At 37.9% G+C, this 18,501-nt stretch overlaps 1 protein-coding gene across 3 annotated transcripts in view; it reads right to left on the bottom strand.

Annotated features, from left to right (window-relative positions):
* The window catches only part of RNF24 (ring finger protein 24), a 55,957-nt gene that overhangs the window by 23,286 nt on the left and 14,170 nt on the right, over positions 1-18,501 (bottom strand). For all 3 annotated transcript variants that reach the window (XM_084886860.1, XM_084886858.1, XM_084886859.1), the window contains one exon: positions 3,736-3,885. In XM_084886860.1, coding sequence (XP_084742986.1) covers positions 3,736-3,878 — 143 coding nt within the window. In that variant the 5' untranslated portion in view covers positions 3,879-3,885. The remainder of the gene's footprint in view (positions 1-3,735; positions 3,886-18,501) is intronic.

Below are 18,501 nucleotides of genomic sequence, written 5' to 3'. Positions count from 1 at the left end.
GGAGGGATGGAGGAAGAGAGACATCAATGTGAGAAACACTGGTAGATGCCTCCTGTCCACAACCCGAATGGAGATAGAACTCACAACTTAAGTATGTACCCTGACCAGGAATTGAACCTACAACTTTTTCTTTAGTGTATGGGATGATGCTCTAAGCAACCAAGTCACTTGGCTAGGGCAAGGCTATTGGAATTTTGATAGGCAATCTGTAGATTGCTTTCATCCTATATAATAAAGAGGTAATATGCAAATTGACCATCATTTCAACACACAAAATGGCAGCCCCCAGGTGGACATACGATGGCTGCCATAAGATGGCCTGAAGGGGAGGGCAGTTGTTGGTGACCAGGCCTGCAGGGAGAATAGTTGGGGGGAACCAGGCCTGCAGGGGAGGGTAATTGGGGGTGATCAGGCTGGCAAGGAGGACAGTTAGGGGTGACCAGGCCAGTAAGGGAGGGCAGTTATGGGCAACCAGGCTGGCAGGGGAGCAGTTAGGCATCAATCAAGCTGGCAGGGGAGTGGTTAGGGATGATCAGGCTGGCAGGCAGAAGTGGTTAGGGGTAATTAGGCAGGTAGGCAGGTGAGCAGTTGGGAGCCAGCAGTCCTGGATTGTGAGAGGGGTATCTGAGGGATCCCAGATTGGAGCTTTGCCTCAATATAAATTACCCTTTATCACCCCTATACCCATGCTATTGAAACTTTTATAAGATTATGCATGTAAACCTAATTGTCAAATGTAAAACTGACCCTTGGACAATGCAGGAGTTAGGGATGTTGATTTCCTGCACAATTGAAAAGCCACATATAACTTTTTCCTCCACAAAAACTTAATTACTAATAATCTACTGTTGACCAGAAGCCTTACTGATAATGTAAACAGTTGATTAACAAATTTCTTGTTTACTAGACCTTCTTGGGAGGAGCTGACACAACTGACTCAATCCACTGTAACCCTACTCATGGGGAACCTCTCATGATTTTCTTCTTTCTCTTGCTATCCCTTCCTAGTCTCTTTTATGGGCTCTTCTTTTTTTAAAAATAGAATTGAGAGGGGGGAAAAACAACATCGATTTGTTGTGACACATATTTATGCGTTCATTGGTTGTTTCTTATATGCAGGATCAAATCCACATATTGGCGTATTGGGATGACGTTCCAACCTACTGAGCTACCCGGCCAGGCCAAGGGCTCTTCTTAAATATTCATGTTTCCCTAGGATTTTGTCCTGCATCTATTTTATTTCACTATACACATTCTCTCTAGGGGACATTCTTGGCTTCAGCTTCCACCTATTATTACATGACCCTCTATTTTCAGACCAGACTTCTAATAAGCTTTAGACCTATATATCCAACTATATACTAAACACCTGGACTGTTAAACAGGGAAGACAGTTCTCCCATGTGTGAAACAGAAACTTTTATTCTTCCACCCAATTTGGCCATCCATTTTCTATCTCTATGAAGGGATTGCTATCCAACCAACAGCCAAGGAAAAAATTCTAAGCTCATAATTTTATTGTTCTTAATGCCCAGTCACCAAATTTTGTTCATTTTTACCTCCCCGATATTTTTCACAACCATCCATAACACACATACATTCTAGCTCTGCTAACAATGTCTTGGTTCAAGACTTTATAGTATCTACTAGATAACTCAATATTTTCCTTCCATTTTTAGTTTTTAATTTTATTCTTATTTTTCAGTGTGTAATTAATGACTTTCTACTAGGAACACCATTCTTTCATTTACTCAACAAACATTTATTGAGTACCAATATTGTGCCAGATATTGTTCAGTTTTGGGTGTTTAGGATATAGCAAACAGAACAGACAAAACTCTATCTGGGGAGAGAGATAAATAACAAACATAAATTAGAATACTATATGATTCATTATAAAATAGGATAACTCCTAGCAAGGTAAGAGTCCTTTTGTGTTCCAGTAGTAATCTATTCATAGCCCTATCATGGGCAGCAGATTCTGTACTAAAATGTTGTATAACTGAGGCTGGTAGAGGGTGTCTAGTTTAGATCTAAGCTGTGTTCCTCCAATGGTTCTGATAAGTCTAGCTGTGACTGGAGGGATCTCTCTGCATGAGAACAGAAGAGCCCCCTAGAAAGATGCTGGAGAACTCAAGTTAAAAACTAAGTTGCATAAAATTCGTATATGGGTAGGGTCCCTAGGCCTGGCCAGCGATCAGGGCCTATCTGTGAGGTGAATGGGGCACTCACGAGCCCCAACCCCTGCTGCCACTGGTTGCCTCCCTCTGTGGGGCGACCGATGGGGCAATCATAGCATGAAAACAACTATGATTTTTTTAAAATCTTTTTGCTTGCTTGATTACTGAAAGAAATACAATGAGGTAAAATAGTATTTCATAACTTATGTCTCAAAAAATTTACCCAGAATCACAATTGGTATATTAGTATTTTTCCTAAAGTAAAGAAAAATCAAAGGTGTAATTAATTCTTTGACATGGTAATAAAAACTATACTATGACCTATATACATTTTAGGATATTTACATAAGCTCTTCCTTAATGAATCTTTTAAAATATTTTTGTCCTCTTTTAAAAAATAATTTGGTTTCAAATATTAAATTTCCAAATTTGAATTAAGCCAGTATTTGTAGAGAAATTTCAAAAAAAAAATTTAGGAAAAAAAATTTAGGAATTTTTTAATGCTATGAAGGAATATTTTAATGCTATGAAGTCCTGTTTAATTATGGCCAATTCCCTAATTTTTTTTTTAAAAGCTAAATATTTACATAGCATTTATTAAACTATAATATTAATGAAAGAAATGTTAGGAAAAGGAAATTTCTAGTAATAAATAGACTTTTTAAATTTATTTTTTAATTTTTAATTTTTTAATATATTTTATTTATTTTTTACAGAGGAAAAGAGAGAGATAGAGAGTTAGAAACATCAATGAGAGAGAGACATCGACCAGCTGCCTCTTGCACACCCCCTACTGGGGATGTGCCCGCAACCAAGGTACATGCCCTTGTCCGGAATTGAACCCAAGACCCTTCAGTGTGCAGGCCGATGCTCTACCCACTGAGCCAAACTGGTTTCGGCAATAAATAGATTTTTTTAAAAAGTGTTTCCTAAATCCTATAATTATATTAGCTAAGTATTTATTTCTCTAAGCAAGATAAAAAAAAAGTCATAGGCAGTAACTAATGACTATAAAATACAAGGAGTATTTTATATATTATAAAATACAAGGAGTGATTACATTTTGTGAGCATATCTATAAAATACAAGGAATGATTACATTTTGTGAGAACTTCAAAGAAGATTCACCTTATATGAAGAATATAAATTCCCTTGTTAGAAAATTAGAACTAAACACTAAATTCACTCAGATTTGACTGTCAGTAAATAAGTACCCTGGAACACTGGGGGCAATAATGAACTATTGCTGAAAGATATCTGATCACCGTATTTATCTTAACGATAATCATATACTGTATAAACACTAAAAACTATCAGATGTATAGCTGTTTAATAAAATTTAATTTGCTATTATTTTATTCCATAAAGCTCTTTGAATAATACACTATAAAATTTTTTATAGTCTGAGGTTTAATTAGACCAGCAGAAAGAACCTAGAAGAGGAAATTTTCTTCCTTCCCAACAATACTTATAAAATGTTTTTAACCTAAGGGGAGAAAGTTAATTTATTATTGATTAACATATTCTAAAGTAACATAGAATGAAAATTGATTACCTTATCAAGTAGCAACAGAAGAGTAAACTAAGGATGAAGACAAATATAGCAGTTCCAAAAACCACAATATATATGTTGAGAGGCAGATTCTGGAATCCAATATTAGGCATCCTGAAGTTGTAATGTGGGAAATCCGAGCTCATGGATGAACTGTGGGGGGGAAAAAGAATTTAAAAAATTAGGTTATAAAGACTAAGAACCAAGACAGCATCAACTTTGTACATGTACAGTAGTACTTCTTTATCTTTGGGGTATACTATTCATTTCAAGACCCTTAGTGGATTCCTGAAGGGTACCAAACCCTATCCTATCTAATAAAAGAGTAATATGAAAACTGACTGTACCTCCGCTACACCCACAAACCACGCCCACCAGCCAGTCAGGAGCAAGTATGCAAATTAACCCAACCAAGATGGCTGCAGCCACAGAGAGAGCAGAAGGCTTGGGTTTCCCCAGCAATGGAGGAAGCCAAGCTCCTGCAGCCCTGGCCTCCACTGAAGGCTACAAAGTTTCAATTATACACTGTTTCCCTGAAAATAAGACATCCTCCGAAAATAAGACCTACTTATAGGTTTCCTTCTGAGTGAAATATAAGGCATCCCCCGAAAATAAGGCCCCCTCTAGGCTAAACATGAGAGATTTGGTCCACTGATTCTGAAAGAAATGGAGTCACAAGAAATTCACCAGGAAATTCAGGAATTGGATTGTTATGATGATGTTCCAGAAGATGATGACATGATTGTCATTGAATAAATGAGTAAATTCTTGATACTGTAAGATTCACAGTTTGTCTGGTTTGTGTTGACAACTACGGTACCGTACTACCGTACTGTATACAGGTAATAAATTTCCTTTATTTTCATTTAACAATAAATGTGTACCGTATTCTTCTTCATGGAAAATAAGACATCCTCTGAAAATAAGACCTAGCGCATCTTTGGGAGCAAAAATTAATATAAGACACTGTCTTATTTTTGGGGAAACAGGGTAGAAGATAAATAAGTCCCAGATATCAGGGCCTCTGCTTGGGTTGCTGGGGGGTGTGGTCAGCCTGCAAACCACCACAGGCCCCTCATCCAGGCCACCCCACATTCCAAGGGTACCTCCACCCTCATCCGGGACACCCTTCAGGGCATACCAGCTGGTCCAGGCCTCTATCCTATCTAATAAGAGTAACATGCAAATTGACCATCACTCCAACACAAGATAGCTGTCCCCATGTGGACACAAAATTGCTACCATAAGATGGCCTACAGGGGAGGGCAGCTAGGAGGGACCAGATCTGCAAGGGAGGGCAGTTGTGGGTCATCAGGCCAGCAGGGGAGGTCAGTAGAGAGTGACCAGGCCTGCAAGGGAGGCAGTTGGGGGCAATCAAGCCTGCAGGGGAGGGCAGTTAGAGGTGAAGGCTGGCAGAGAAGGAAAGTTGGGGGTGACTGGGCCTTCAGGGAAGGGCAGTTGGGGGGAGGGGGAAACCCAGGCTGCAGGGGAGCAGTTAGATGTCAATCAGACTGGCAGGGGAGTCGTTAGGGGGTGATCAGGCTGGCAGGCAGAAGTGGTCAGGAGTGCAGGCAGGTGAGCAGTTGGGAGCCAGCAGTCCTGGATTGCAAGAGGGATTTCTGACTGCCTATTTGGCCCGATCCTAGTGGAAGAGTCCCAGATTGGAAAGAGTGCAGGCTGGGCTGAGGGACACTACCCCCCCCCCCCCCCGCCAATGAATGAATTTTGTGCACTGGGCCTCTAGTACTATCTAATAAAAAAGTAATATGGAAATTGACCATCACTCCAACACATAAGATGGATGCCCCCATGTGGACACAAGATGGCCACCACAAGATGGCCAGCAAGGGAGGGGGGCAGTTGGGAGGGACCAGGCCTGCAAGAGAGGGCAGTTGTGGGCAATCACGCCAGCAGGGGAGGGCAATTGGGAGGGACCAGGTTGGCAGAGGAGGGAAGTTGGGGGCAACTGGGCCTGCAAGGAAGGGCAGTTGTGGGGGACCAGGCCTTCAGGGGAGGGCAGTTAGGGGCAATCAGGCTTGCAGGGGAGCAGTTAAGCATCAATCAGACTGGCAAGGAAGTGGTTAGAGGGTGATCAGGTTGGCAGGCAGAAGCGGTTAGGGGCAATCAGGAAGGCAGGAAGGCAAGTAGTTGGGAGCCAGCAGTCCTGGATGTGAGAGGGATCCCAGATTGGAGAGGGTGCAGGCTGGGCTGAGGGACAAACCCCCATCCCGCTGTGCATGAATTTTGTGCACCGGGCCTCTATTATATTTATATAAACTCTGTTTTTTTTGGATACATGCATACCCATGATAAAGTTTAATTTACAAATTAGGCACAGTGAGAGATTAACAGATTAACAACAATAAGCAATATATTAAAAAATGAAAAAGAGAAAAACTATATGCTGAGATTAAAATAAAAAAATCTATAGAATTCATTTAAATGTACGATTTTGTAATAATACAAATAAGCAAAACTGGCTCAAGAAAAAAAATCCTGAAAATATAAAACTCTATCTTCACAAAAAGGCCTTAGACCCTGAGGGCAATGGATGTGGAAGTCAAGCTAAAATTCTACAGATAATTTCTCTGTTAATCCAGAGAGGGAGGTTTGGGGACAGGGAGGAAGGAAAGTGTCTCAACTCATTTTAAGTGGCAAGCATAATCCTGAAACCAAAAGTAAAACTATACAGCCAGAGTTCATTAACTCTGGGGCCTTAAGAATATATTTTGGTTTGCCTACACAATTAAAAAGATTTTGTGGGGGGGGGAGGGAAGAGGGGAGAGGCTAACTGGGGGGAAAGGAGACATGTAATACTTAAAAAAAAAAAAAAAAAAAAAAAAAAAGGGAAGACAACCACGGAGGATAAATATTGATTTCAGAGAGAGAGATAGAAACATCCATGAGAGACATCCATTGGCTAGCTCCTACTAGGGATAGAGCCGGGGCATGTGTCTGATCAGGAATTGAACAGGTGAACTCTTTTACTTTATTTGTTGTTAATCCACACCAGAGGATATTTTTCCATTAATTTTTAGAGAGAGTGAAAGGGAGGGAAGGAGGGAGGCAGAAAGAAACGTTGGTCCAGGCCGGGGATTGAGCCTGCAACTGAGGTATGTACCCTTGACCTGAATTGAACTCAGGACCCATCAGCCTACGGGCTGCTACTCTATCCACTGAACCAAACTGGTTAGGACTGAACCAGTGAACTCTTGGTTCATGGCTGGATGCTCAACCACTGAGCCACACTGGCCCCACACCTGTGCAAAGTTTTAACAACTGAGATAACAGTTTAAATTTGGGATATTTAACATAAAATTTGCAATTTTCAGCATTACATGGGAAAAGCTCAGATGATCTGATAACTCTGAGGCTTCATTCTTCCATGGCAACAATATAGGAGCACCCAAATACATAAAAAAAAACTTCTGGAGGATATCAAGGAAGAGATTGACAGCAATACAGACATAGAAGGGGACTTTAACACCCCACTAACACCACTGAACAAATCCTCTAAACAAAAAAAAATAGCAAACAAACATCAATCCTAAATGACTCAATAGGTCAGATGTAATAAATTGACATCTTCAGAACATTTTACCCCAAAGCCACAGAATATACATTCTTCTCAAGTGCACATGGGTCATTTTCAAAGATAAACTATACATTGGGACACAGGCAAATTCTCTTCAAATTCAAGAAGATAGAAATCATATCAAGCATCTTCTCAGATCACCAACTTACACCATACACAAGAACAAACTCAAAATGGCTTAAGGATTTGAATGTAAAACAGGAAACCATAAAAATATACAGATCCTAGGGCAAGAGAGATTAAGGAGAAAATAAACAAATGAGACTACATAAAAAGGTTCTGCACAACAAAAGAAACCATCAACAAAACAACAAGAAAGCCTGCTGGGAGAACATATTTGCCAATGTTTTCTCTGATAAGGATTTAATCTCCAACATTTACAGGGAATTCATACAACTTAACAAAAGGAAGATAAACAATCCAATAAAAAAATGGGCAAAGGATCTAAATAGATACTTTTTGAAAGAGGATATTCAGAAAGCCAAGAAACATATAAAAATATGCTCAAAGTCACTAATCATCAAGAGATGCAAATCAAAACAACAATGAGGTACCATCTCCACACTTGTGAGAATGGCTTTCATCAACAAATCAACAAATGACAAGTGTTGGAGAGGACGCAGAGAAAAAGGAACCCTTCTTCACTGCTGGTGGGAATGCAGACTGGTGCAGCCATTGTGAAAAACAGTATGGCATTTCCTAAAAAATTAAAAATGGAACTGCCATTTGACCCAGTAATACCACTCCTAGAAATATATACCAAGAAAACAAACACCAATCAGAAAGAATAGATGTACCCCTATGTTCACAGCAGCACAATTTACAATAGCTAAGATCTGGAAACAGCCTAAATGCCCACCAGCAGATGAGTGGATTAGAAAACTATGGTACATCTGCCCAATGGAATACTACACTGCCATACAAAGGAGGACTTTCTTTTTTTTACCATTTGCAGCATCATGGTTGGAACTGGAGAGCATTATGCTAAGTGAGATAAGCCAGTCAGTGAAAGAAAAATACCATATGATCTCATTCATTTATGGATAATAAAGAACATTATAGCCTGATGAACAAAAAAAATAGATACACAGGCAGAGAAGCATTGAACACACTATCAAATTACAGTGGGAAGGCTGGGAAGGGTTGGGGTGGGGAGGTAAGAGATCAACCGAAGGACTTGTATGCATGCATATAAGCATAACCAATGGACGCAAGACTTTGGGGGTGGGGGGCGGGGTGAGGTCATGTGCTGGGGGATAAGGGAGGTCGGGGGAAGGTCAATGGAGGGAAAAAGGAGACATATGTACTACTGTGTCATACGTTTAAACAATAAAAAAGTTAAAAAACAAAAAAACCTGATACTTCACAGTGTGCTGTGTTGCCAGTGTTTTTTGGATGTATTTTGTGGTTGTTTCTTTAAAAATATGTTTTTTATTGATTTCAGAGAGGAAGGGAGGAGAGAAATAGAAACATCAATGAGAGAGAATTATTAATTGGCTGCCTTTACACACCCTACACTGGAGATCAAGCCTACCACCCAGGACTGTACCCTGACTGGAATCAAATCATGACTTCCTGGTTCTTAGATAGATGCTCAACCACTGAGCCATGCTGGCTGGACATGTTTTGTGTTTTTACACCTCATCATATCTACAAAATGCCTATCTGTGTCTCTGCTGCTGGTAAAAGGAAGACAATTAAGCTTGAGATGAAACTCAAGATAATTGCACAACTGAAGGTTAATGTAAATGTTATAAGCAGGTTTGAGGTAGGGTAGGCTAAGCTATGATGTTCAGTAAGTTAGGTGTATTAAATGCATTTTTTACTTACGATATTTTCAATTTATGAAGGGTTAATTGGGATGTAAGTCCATTGTAAGTCAAGGGGCATCTGTATTTATTTTGGATCGAACCTAGGAAAATTTTTTTAGGAAAAATACAACCAACTGCCTCATACAAATAAATCTTTAAAAAGAACTGACAGAACACTCAGCTCCGAGCAGTGAGCACTCTAAGAAAAAAATAGCTGCAAAATACACACTAAGACAACTGAACTAAACACAGTGACTTTAAAAAAAATAAATCTTTATTGTTTAGATTATTACAATTGTCCCTCCCCCATAGCTCCCCTCCATCCGGTTCCCACCCCACCCTCTGTCCTTATTCCCCACCACTATCCTCATCCTTAGGTGTACGATTTGTGTCCAGTCTCTTCCCACACCTCTTTCCCCCTAAGAATTGTCAGTCTATTCCCTTTCTATGCCCCTGATTCTATTATATTCACCAGTTTATTCTGCTCCTCAGATTTTTAATTCACTTGACTTTTAGATTCATTTGTTGATAGTTATTTGTAATAGTTCATAATTTTTATCTTCACCTTTTTCTTCGTCTTCCTCTTCTTAAAGAATACCTTTCAGCATTTCATATAATACTGGTTTGGTGGTGATGAACTCCTTTAGCTTTTTCTTATCTGTGAAGCTCTTTATCTGCCCTTCAATTCTGAATAACTTTGCTGGGTAGAATAATCTTGGTTATAGGTCCCTGCTCTTCATCACTTTGAATATTTCTTGCCACTTCCATCTTGCCTGCATAGTTTCTGTTGAGAAATCAGCTGAACAATGGTATGGGTACTCCCTTGTAGGTAACTGTTTTTCTCTTGTTGCTTTTAATATGCTGTCTTTTGTCCTTGGCATTTTAATTATGATGTGTCTTGGTGTGGTCCTCTTTGGATTGCTTTTATTTGGGGTTCTGTGCGCTCCCTGGACTTGTAAGTCTATTTCTTTCACCAGGTGGGGGAAATTTTTGGTCATTATTTCTTCAGATAGGTTTTCAGTATCTTGCTCTCTTCTTCTTCTGGCATCCCCATAATTCGGATATTGGTAAGCTTGAAGTTGTCCCAGAAGCTCCTGGCCCTACTGCAAAAACCTGAGCCTGAGAGAATTAGATGGAAGTTTATATGTTGGTATTAACCATCAGGTGTAGATGTGAAGCCTCTGCAGCTCAGCCCACAGCATCATGTCACTGATAAAACTACTAACATCTATTTAAAATATATATATATTTTATTGTTTTTTTACAGAGTGGAAGTGAGAGGGATAGAGAGTTAGAAACATCAATGAGAGAGAAACATTGATTAGCTGCCTCCTGCACACTCCCTTCCAGGGATGTGCCCGCAACCAAGGTACATGCCCTTGACCAGAGTCGAACCTGGGACCCTTCAGTCTGCAGGCCGACGCTCTATCCACTGAGCCAAACCGGTTTTGGCTACTAACATCTATTACTAGTTGGATTTGATAGATGTCACTACTAAAGAATACAAAAAGTTGCTAAAATATACATAAACTATCCCTGAAAGAATATTTAAGAATTGATAATGCAAGTTGCTTTTGGTGAGAGGACAAGCACCATAGGGAGGACTGTCATATCTATAGATATATCCTTTTGTATTTCAAGTGATGTACTTGACCAATATTTGCCTAAATATTTACATAAAAGCTATAGAGACAATAGTATTAAATGATTTTTTAAATATATATATATATATATATATATATATATATATTATTGATTTTTTACAGAGAGGAAGAGAGAGAAATAGAGAGCTAGAAATGTCGATGAGAGAGAAACATCGACCAGCTGCCTCTTACACACCCCCAACCGGGGATGTGCCTGCAACCAACGTACATGCCCCTGACCGGAATCGAACCTGGGACCTTTCAGTCCGCAGACCGACGCTCTACCGCTGAACCAAACCGGTTTTGGCAGTATTAAATGATTTAAAAGGAGCTGGTATTAGTACATATCTGTCTGTAGAGAAGCAGAGATTAAATGTATACATTTCCTGCCATATCCAGGGTATGCTGCTGAATGTCAAATACTTAAGACATTACAGGCCTGTTAGAAAGCACTATACCAGTGAAGAATACTTCAACGGTAGCAGGAAACACTTCTTAAAATCACTTTGTTAATCCTCATGCCAGGCCATTTTTCCATTGACTTTTAGGGGGAGGGGAAGAGAGAGGGAAAGACTAGGTTGAGGGCTCAATCCCCAGAGTGGGACATGCAGGAGGTAGCCGATCAATGATCTCTTTCATCATTGATGTCTCTCTCCCTTCACCTCTGAAATCAATAAAAATATACTTTAAAAAATTATATATCCACAAATTCCTAAAAAGCAAGTATGTAGAGCAGTTAAGTAGTCACAACTTTTTACATCATCTGACCATTAGTGCAATAGAACCTCTAACCAGCCACAGCTCAGCAGCCAGACCAAGCTGGCTGCATAACTGATCTCATATTTGTGAAAAGGAGAGAACTGAGATGTAGCAGAGATTGTTTTTGTTTTCACTTTCTCATTGTCCCATCCCTTGCCTAACAACAACCATTACAGGGGCACTTTATTAAAGGAGATAAGTTACACTCACAATAACCTTTAAGTTATCCAATTATAATAAATTTAATAACTATGAAGTATTCCATTATAAATATGTCAATTTGAAGCTAAGAGAAGTAGTGACTCACCAAGGTCATACTATTAACTAATAGTAGGGCCAGAACTTAATCAAATCCCAGAACTTATTAAGAGCTGGGAGTTAGTCAGTCTGAATAAAATCTAAATATCAATACAAGCTCCATCAATTCATTGCACTTTGATGAGTTATCTTAGCAATGAGTTATCATTGCACTTAGACAAGTTATAAGAGAGTTCTTCATGAGGAGCCAGTTTTCTTCAGCTTTACAGGATCTTTTAAGTGAGATTATATGTAAAATTTCCAGAAGAACAATATTAAAATTACAACCTCAGATCTAATAAATCCACAAGTGAACTATATACCTTAACTTTATTAACTGTAGTGGTTTTAACTTCATTAATAATAAAGTTTCTTACCACAAGATGTGGAATGCCTATAAATTCAGACTGACCAATACCTGGCACTTTGAAATATCCCTAAACAGACAAAAACCACTCTTGTTTCTGGCAGAGGACAGAAAAGGAGTATATATGTTTTGGGGCCTCCAAAGGGCAGAGCTTCAACCCCAATAATCCCTGTGCTCACCACTCTCTAGCCCACACAGCACTTAACAAGAAAATAGGACAAAGGCTGCATGATGAAGCCAAGCCCAGAAACTATTGGCTGTATTAAGTTAGGATGAGACAACATAGTTGAAACACAACTTTTAGAGGTCTCTTTCCATCTTCAGTCAAATATTGCAATCAACTCTACTACTGAACACTTAGCTTAATGACTTGCACACAGTAGGTGTTCTACAAGCATCTGTTTAATTCAACAGGAAATGTAATTTTCAGCACTGAAACCATTTTAGTGTCCCAGTGAGGAATAATCAGCTTTTATGCTTAGCTCAACAGACTAAAATAAGTATACTGTTCTTATTTATGATCTTTTGAGATATTCCTTTATAATGACTTTCTTTATCATTCAGAAAAGACCCATTGTATTATCATTTTTAAATAAACAGCATAATCATAGCAAAAATTTACCTAAGGAGAAATCACACTAGCATATACTTTTAATGGTCTTCTCAAATAATGTTTAGAGGTTGACTAGAAATGGTCACTAATCTAAGAACACTGACCTGTTTAATTTTCATGATATCAACTTTACTTTTCCCAGAATACACAAATTCAGAAGATGACTAAAAACTAATTTGTCTAAGATACAATGAAGGCCAAATAAGTAAGGCTTTATTTAGCATAACTTATTCAGTAATTGTGCTGAATAAAAATGTGAATCCAGAACAATAAAGATTTATTTTTAAAAAAATGTGAAGCCATGAAGTTAAACAAGAGGTATTATGAGAAACTATGATCATTAGAACTTTCTCCAATAAAGTGTAATTTAAGTTAAAAGAATATTCAGTAGAGAATTCTCCCTGACTTTAAACATTGTAAGCATTAATTTCATAACACATAATCTTGTTTTCTTTAGTCTACAAATAATTTCATGAAAACACTGACAATATTTTATATATCCCTCACCCCAGTCTATGCAGAATGAATGGATCAGACATTTAGGAGTTGAGCCAAATTAGCTCCAGAGATCTCTCAGTTTTTTAATCCCAAATCTATAATAGTATTCTTTCCTCTCCACTGCTTGATTCCAGTATAAAACAGTTTTTATATATCTCCATCTTTAACTTTCAGAGCAATGGGTAAACACATCTCATTTGTAAAGAAAAGCAATCATCCACATTTTGCTGTAGTACTCAGAATCTTATCGTTAACACCAATTAAAACAAAAGATAAATTCAATTCCTTTTATTCTGATTCAAACTCATTATCCTTTATCAAGAAAACAATAGTATAAAATTACTTGGCAGTCCCTCATACAAAATGTATTTCAGATGAAGTAAAGGTCTTCTTTATAGAACTGCTAATAAATGTGGAAGAAATGTTAAAATAAGAAAATAACCATTTTGCCACTTAGGAGGAAACAAATGATACTGACATGACTATCACTAGGGTCTTTTAACTTCAAAAGAAGTGGATAGCCAGACACAGCAGACCTCCTAAGCATTCTTGCCAAAAAAAATTTAAACCTGATTTAATTATTTAAAAAATTTTTATTGTTTAAGGTATTAGAACTAGTGGTACATATGTCTCTTCTCCCTCACCTCCCCAAAAACCTCCCCCCCATATCCCTACACCCCGCCCCCCCCCCCCCAGAACTTGCCCTCGTCCCCCTGCCCCCAGTGTCTTGCATCTGTTGCTGGTGCTTACATGTATGCATATAAGTCCTTCAGTTGATCTCTTTCCCCCCAACCCTCCCCTACCTTTCCACTGTAGTTTGACAGTCTGTTCAATGCCTCTTGCCTCTATTTTTGTTCAAAGGTTTGTAATGTTTTTTATTAACCATAAATGAGTGAGATCGTGTGGTATTTATCTTTCGATGACTGGCTTATTTCACTTAGCATAATGCTCTCCAGATCCATCCATTCTATTGAAATGGTAAGAATTCATTCTTTTTTACAGCAGCATAGTATTCCATTGTGTAGATGTACCACGGCCTAAATGCTTATCAACAGATGAATGGATTAGTTTTCTAATCCATTCATCTGTTGATAAGCATTTAGGCCGTTTCCAAATTTTAGCTATTGTAAATTGCGCTGATATGAACATAGGGGTACACTTATCCTTTCTGATTAGTGTTTCTGTTTTCTTGGTATATATATTCCTAGAATTGGTATTACTGGGTCAAATGGCAGTTCCATTTTTAATTTTTTGAGGAAATGCCATATTGTTTTACACAGTGGCTGCAACAGTCTGCATTCCCACCAGCAGTGAAGAAGGGTTTCTTTTTCTCAGAATCCTTGCCAGCACTTGTTATTTGTTGATTTGTTGATGATAGCCATTCTGACAGATATGAGATGGTACCTCATTGTTGTTCTGATTTGCATCTCTTGGATAATTAGTGACTTTGAGTATGTTTTCATATGTCTCTTGGCTTTCTAAATGTCCTCTTTCAAAAAGTATTTATTTAGGTCATTTGCCCACTTTTTGATTGGATTGTTTATCTTCCTTTTGTTAAGTTGTATGAGTTCCTTGTAAATGTTGGAGATTAAACCCTTATCAGAGATAACATTGGCAAATATGTTCTCCCATGCAGTGGGATTTCTTGTTTTGTTGATGGTTTCTTTTGCTTTGCAAAAGCTTTTTATTTTTATGTAGTCCCATTGTTTATTTTCTCTTTAGTTTCCATTGCTCTAGGACAGTGGTCGGCAAACTCATTAGTCAACAGAGCCAAATATCAACAGTAAAACGATTGAAATTTCTTTGGAGAGCCACATTTTTTAAACTTAAACTATATAAGTAGGCACATTGTTATTAACTTAATTAGGGTACTCCTAAACTGGCCTTTGCTGAAAATGTCCTCAATCTGATTGAGGTATGTTTGCTGAGGTCGACCCCTTCCAACTCTCCCACCCACACTTGTCTTGTATACTTGTTTCATCTATCTCCTTTCATTCATCCTCTCTCCCTATCCAAACCATCTCAACATCTTTCTCAATCCTCAACACTACATCTTCTTCACTCCACAACATTCCCTAAAATTAACTTAATAAACTTTACTTAAAGTTTTAAGTCTTAGTTAAACTATAGGCATGTTGGATAAAATTTGATATCATACTTAATAATATTATTTATGATAAAATTAAATTCCTTACAATATCAAACACTAATGTGAACAACTGCCTTGCATCTCCTTGAAAAGTTTGGGTAAGTCAGGTTTGTATGTTGTTGTTTTTAATTTTAGGTACGATTTCAGGTTCTCATCAATAAGACGACTTCTCAATTTACTCTTAATAAGATTCATGCTTGAAAATGATTGTTCGCATAAATATGTAGACCCAAATAAGGAAAGAACAGCAAACGCTAGTTTTTTCAGTTGATTATGTGTCAGAAATACTATTCCAGGTGTTAAAAACCAACATATATTCCTTCTCCAGGTCTTTCAAAGCAGACCACTGTGCTGTGTACTAAGTTCACATTTGTTTTTCTCCAATATTTCTATATCAGCACAAAGACGTTCAAATTTCGAGCTTCACAATTCTGTTTTTTAAATCCAGCAATTGCATTTCAAAGTTGCCAATATCAATATTAAAGGGAGAAAAATTTAATTCTGTTACAGTAGCATTAAGAGGTTTTTTAACAAAGGCTAACGTTGCTTTACTGTTTCTGAATTCCTGAAACCTGTTGAGAAAAGCTTCCCTCAAATTTAAAAGTGTTGTTTTGAAATAGCAAATGTCAATATCAGAATTATTTTCTTGGCAATGTTTCAACGGGCTTAGAAAGTGAATCAAAGTTTCTCTTTCAAAATCTTGAGCAAAAAGAGATAATTTGTTTTCGAATGAAATAACTTCTTCCAACATCGAAAAAATTGTGTTTCCTTTCCCCTGCAGATTACTATTAAGCTGATTTAGATAAGACGTAACGTCTACCATGAAATAAAATTTTTGGGTCCACTGATCGTTAGTTCTGGATAGTGAACACCCTTCTCAAGGAGAAATGCTTTAATTTCTGTTAGTAAGGAAGCAAAACATTTCAAAACATTTCCTTTTGATAACCAACTACCTTGTCATGCAGTAGAAGATCTGTGTACTCACTCTTCATTTTAACTAAAAATTCTTTAAATTGGTGATAATTAAGAGCTTTAGCTATAATGGAGTTGATAATGTTAATCACCAATTCCATAACTTTGCAAATTTCTTCTGGAAATGTCTGCACACAAAGCGCTTCTTGATACATGATGCAATGGTAAGTATATTGTGATTAATTTTTTCTTTCAAAATAGCAACACACCTTTTTCTTATGCCGGTCATACTTTTCGACCCATCTGTTGAAATTGAGACAATTTTATGGAGTGGAATATGATGTTTTTCAATGCACTCAATTACAGCATTTGCTATGTCCTCTCCACGTATGACTTTTGAGTGGCAATAATCCTAAAAGTTCTTCTTTAGGACCTTTAAATGAAATAAATAGTACAAAAAGTGAAACTTGAGCTGTATCATTTATGTCACAAGACTTGTCAACTGCTATTGGTAAAGCTGGAACCAATTTAAGATCTTCGACTTGCTGGTAGGTTATATTCGAAGACATTTTGACTGTTCTATCTTTCACTATTTTAGCAGACAATGGTAACTCTTTAACTTTTTAGAATATCTGCTTTGTTCTTAAAATTCCGAAATAGCTCTTCAGATGCATTTATAAAACAACTTTTTATGTATTTGCCTTCTGTATATGGTCCTCTCTTAGCAATCTCTTGACTAATTAAAAAACTTGCGATATTAACGTTGTTGGAAGATTGCATCCAGTAATTAGATACAGAACTTGATTTTTCTTGACTCTTCTGAAGTTCCTCAACTGCTTTCTTCCTTGCATCACCGACAGGATATTTAGTACTAAATGACTCGTGTTTAGTTGTAAAATCTCCAAATTTGATTTCTTGTTATGTGCCAATTTTTCCTGACAAATAAGACAGGTTGGAAGGCCATTTAAATTTTGAATAAACACGAAAGTTTCGGTCCATTCAACTTTAAATTCACAGCTTTTGTCTTCTGTTTTTTTTGTTTCTTCTTGGTAGTCATGTAAAACAGGGCACCGAAAAAAAGTTTCATTTTATTATAATAAAGCCACCAACACAAATAATTACAATTCTTAAACTGATGACAAAAATACCTATAGGATTTGCAACTGGTTGGAAAAATACAGGTAACTTTATGCTTCGAGTAGATACTTTTGACACCTGTGCTTGATTTGCGGATGCGACTAGCACTAACCACTGTACAATGAGACTGCTGACTCACTGGCTCATTCAACTAATGCATGAATCGCGTGCACCTCCCCCCACGCTGTGTATCCCGCGGCCTGCCTGTGGCGCGTCTCCTGTTGCCCAACTGACCCACATCCTCACTTCTTCTATTTCTTCAAAATAGACTCGCCGAGGCTGAAAACTGACTTCTACGCATGGGTCACGGTTTCAATTGACCACTCGTGGTATTTTGTGGAAGAGCCACACTCAAGGGGCCAAAGAGCCGCATGTGGCTCCCGTCGAGCCGCAGTTTGCTGACCACTGCCCTAGGCACTTACAACAAATGTCTGCAATTTTGTTGCTTATGGCTTCTTCTAAGATTTTTATGGTTTCCCATCTTATGTTTAAGTCCTTTATCCATTTTGAGTTTATTTTTGTGTATGTTGTAAGTTGGTGGTCTAGTTTCATTTTTTTGCAAGTATATGTCCAGTTTTCCCAACAGCATTTATTGAATCCTGATTTTAATCAAGCCTCTAGAGTTAACTTCCATTTGTAAGAAACGAAGAGAACAGAGCAACAAACTGACACCATGATGAAGCAAACAGACAAATCCTAAATGTGAGAAGTTCCACAGGACTACTGACCTGGTTCCTGCAACTTCATGGCACAAACAAAAAGGTGGAGAGAAAAGGAGGGAAGAGAAACTGCCCTAGATCAAAATAGACATGAGAGACAAAATGACCAGTTATGATCTATGGACTATGAATCCCACTGTGAACAAACCATCTCTAAAAAGATATTCTTGAGACAACTGCGCAAGCCTGAATAGGATCTACTATTAGATGATATCAAGGTGTAATTGTTACTTTTATTAGGTGTGAGAATGATATTTTAATTCTATTAG

Source organism: Pipistrellus hanaki (assembly GCF_964339955.1).
Source record: "Pipistrellus hanaki genome assembly, chromosome: 6".
NCBI classification, from domain to species: domain Eukaryota; kingdom Metazoa; phylum Chordata; class Mammalia; order Chiroptera; family Vespertilionidae; genus Pipistrellus; species Pipistrellus hanaki.
This window is presented reverse-complemented; position numbering and strand designations above follow the sequence as displayed.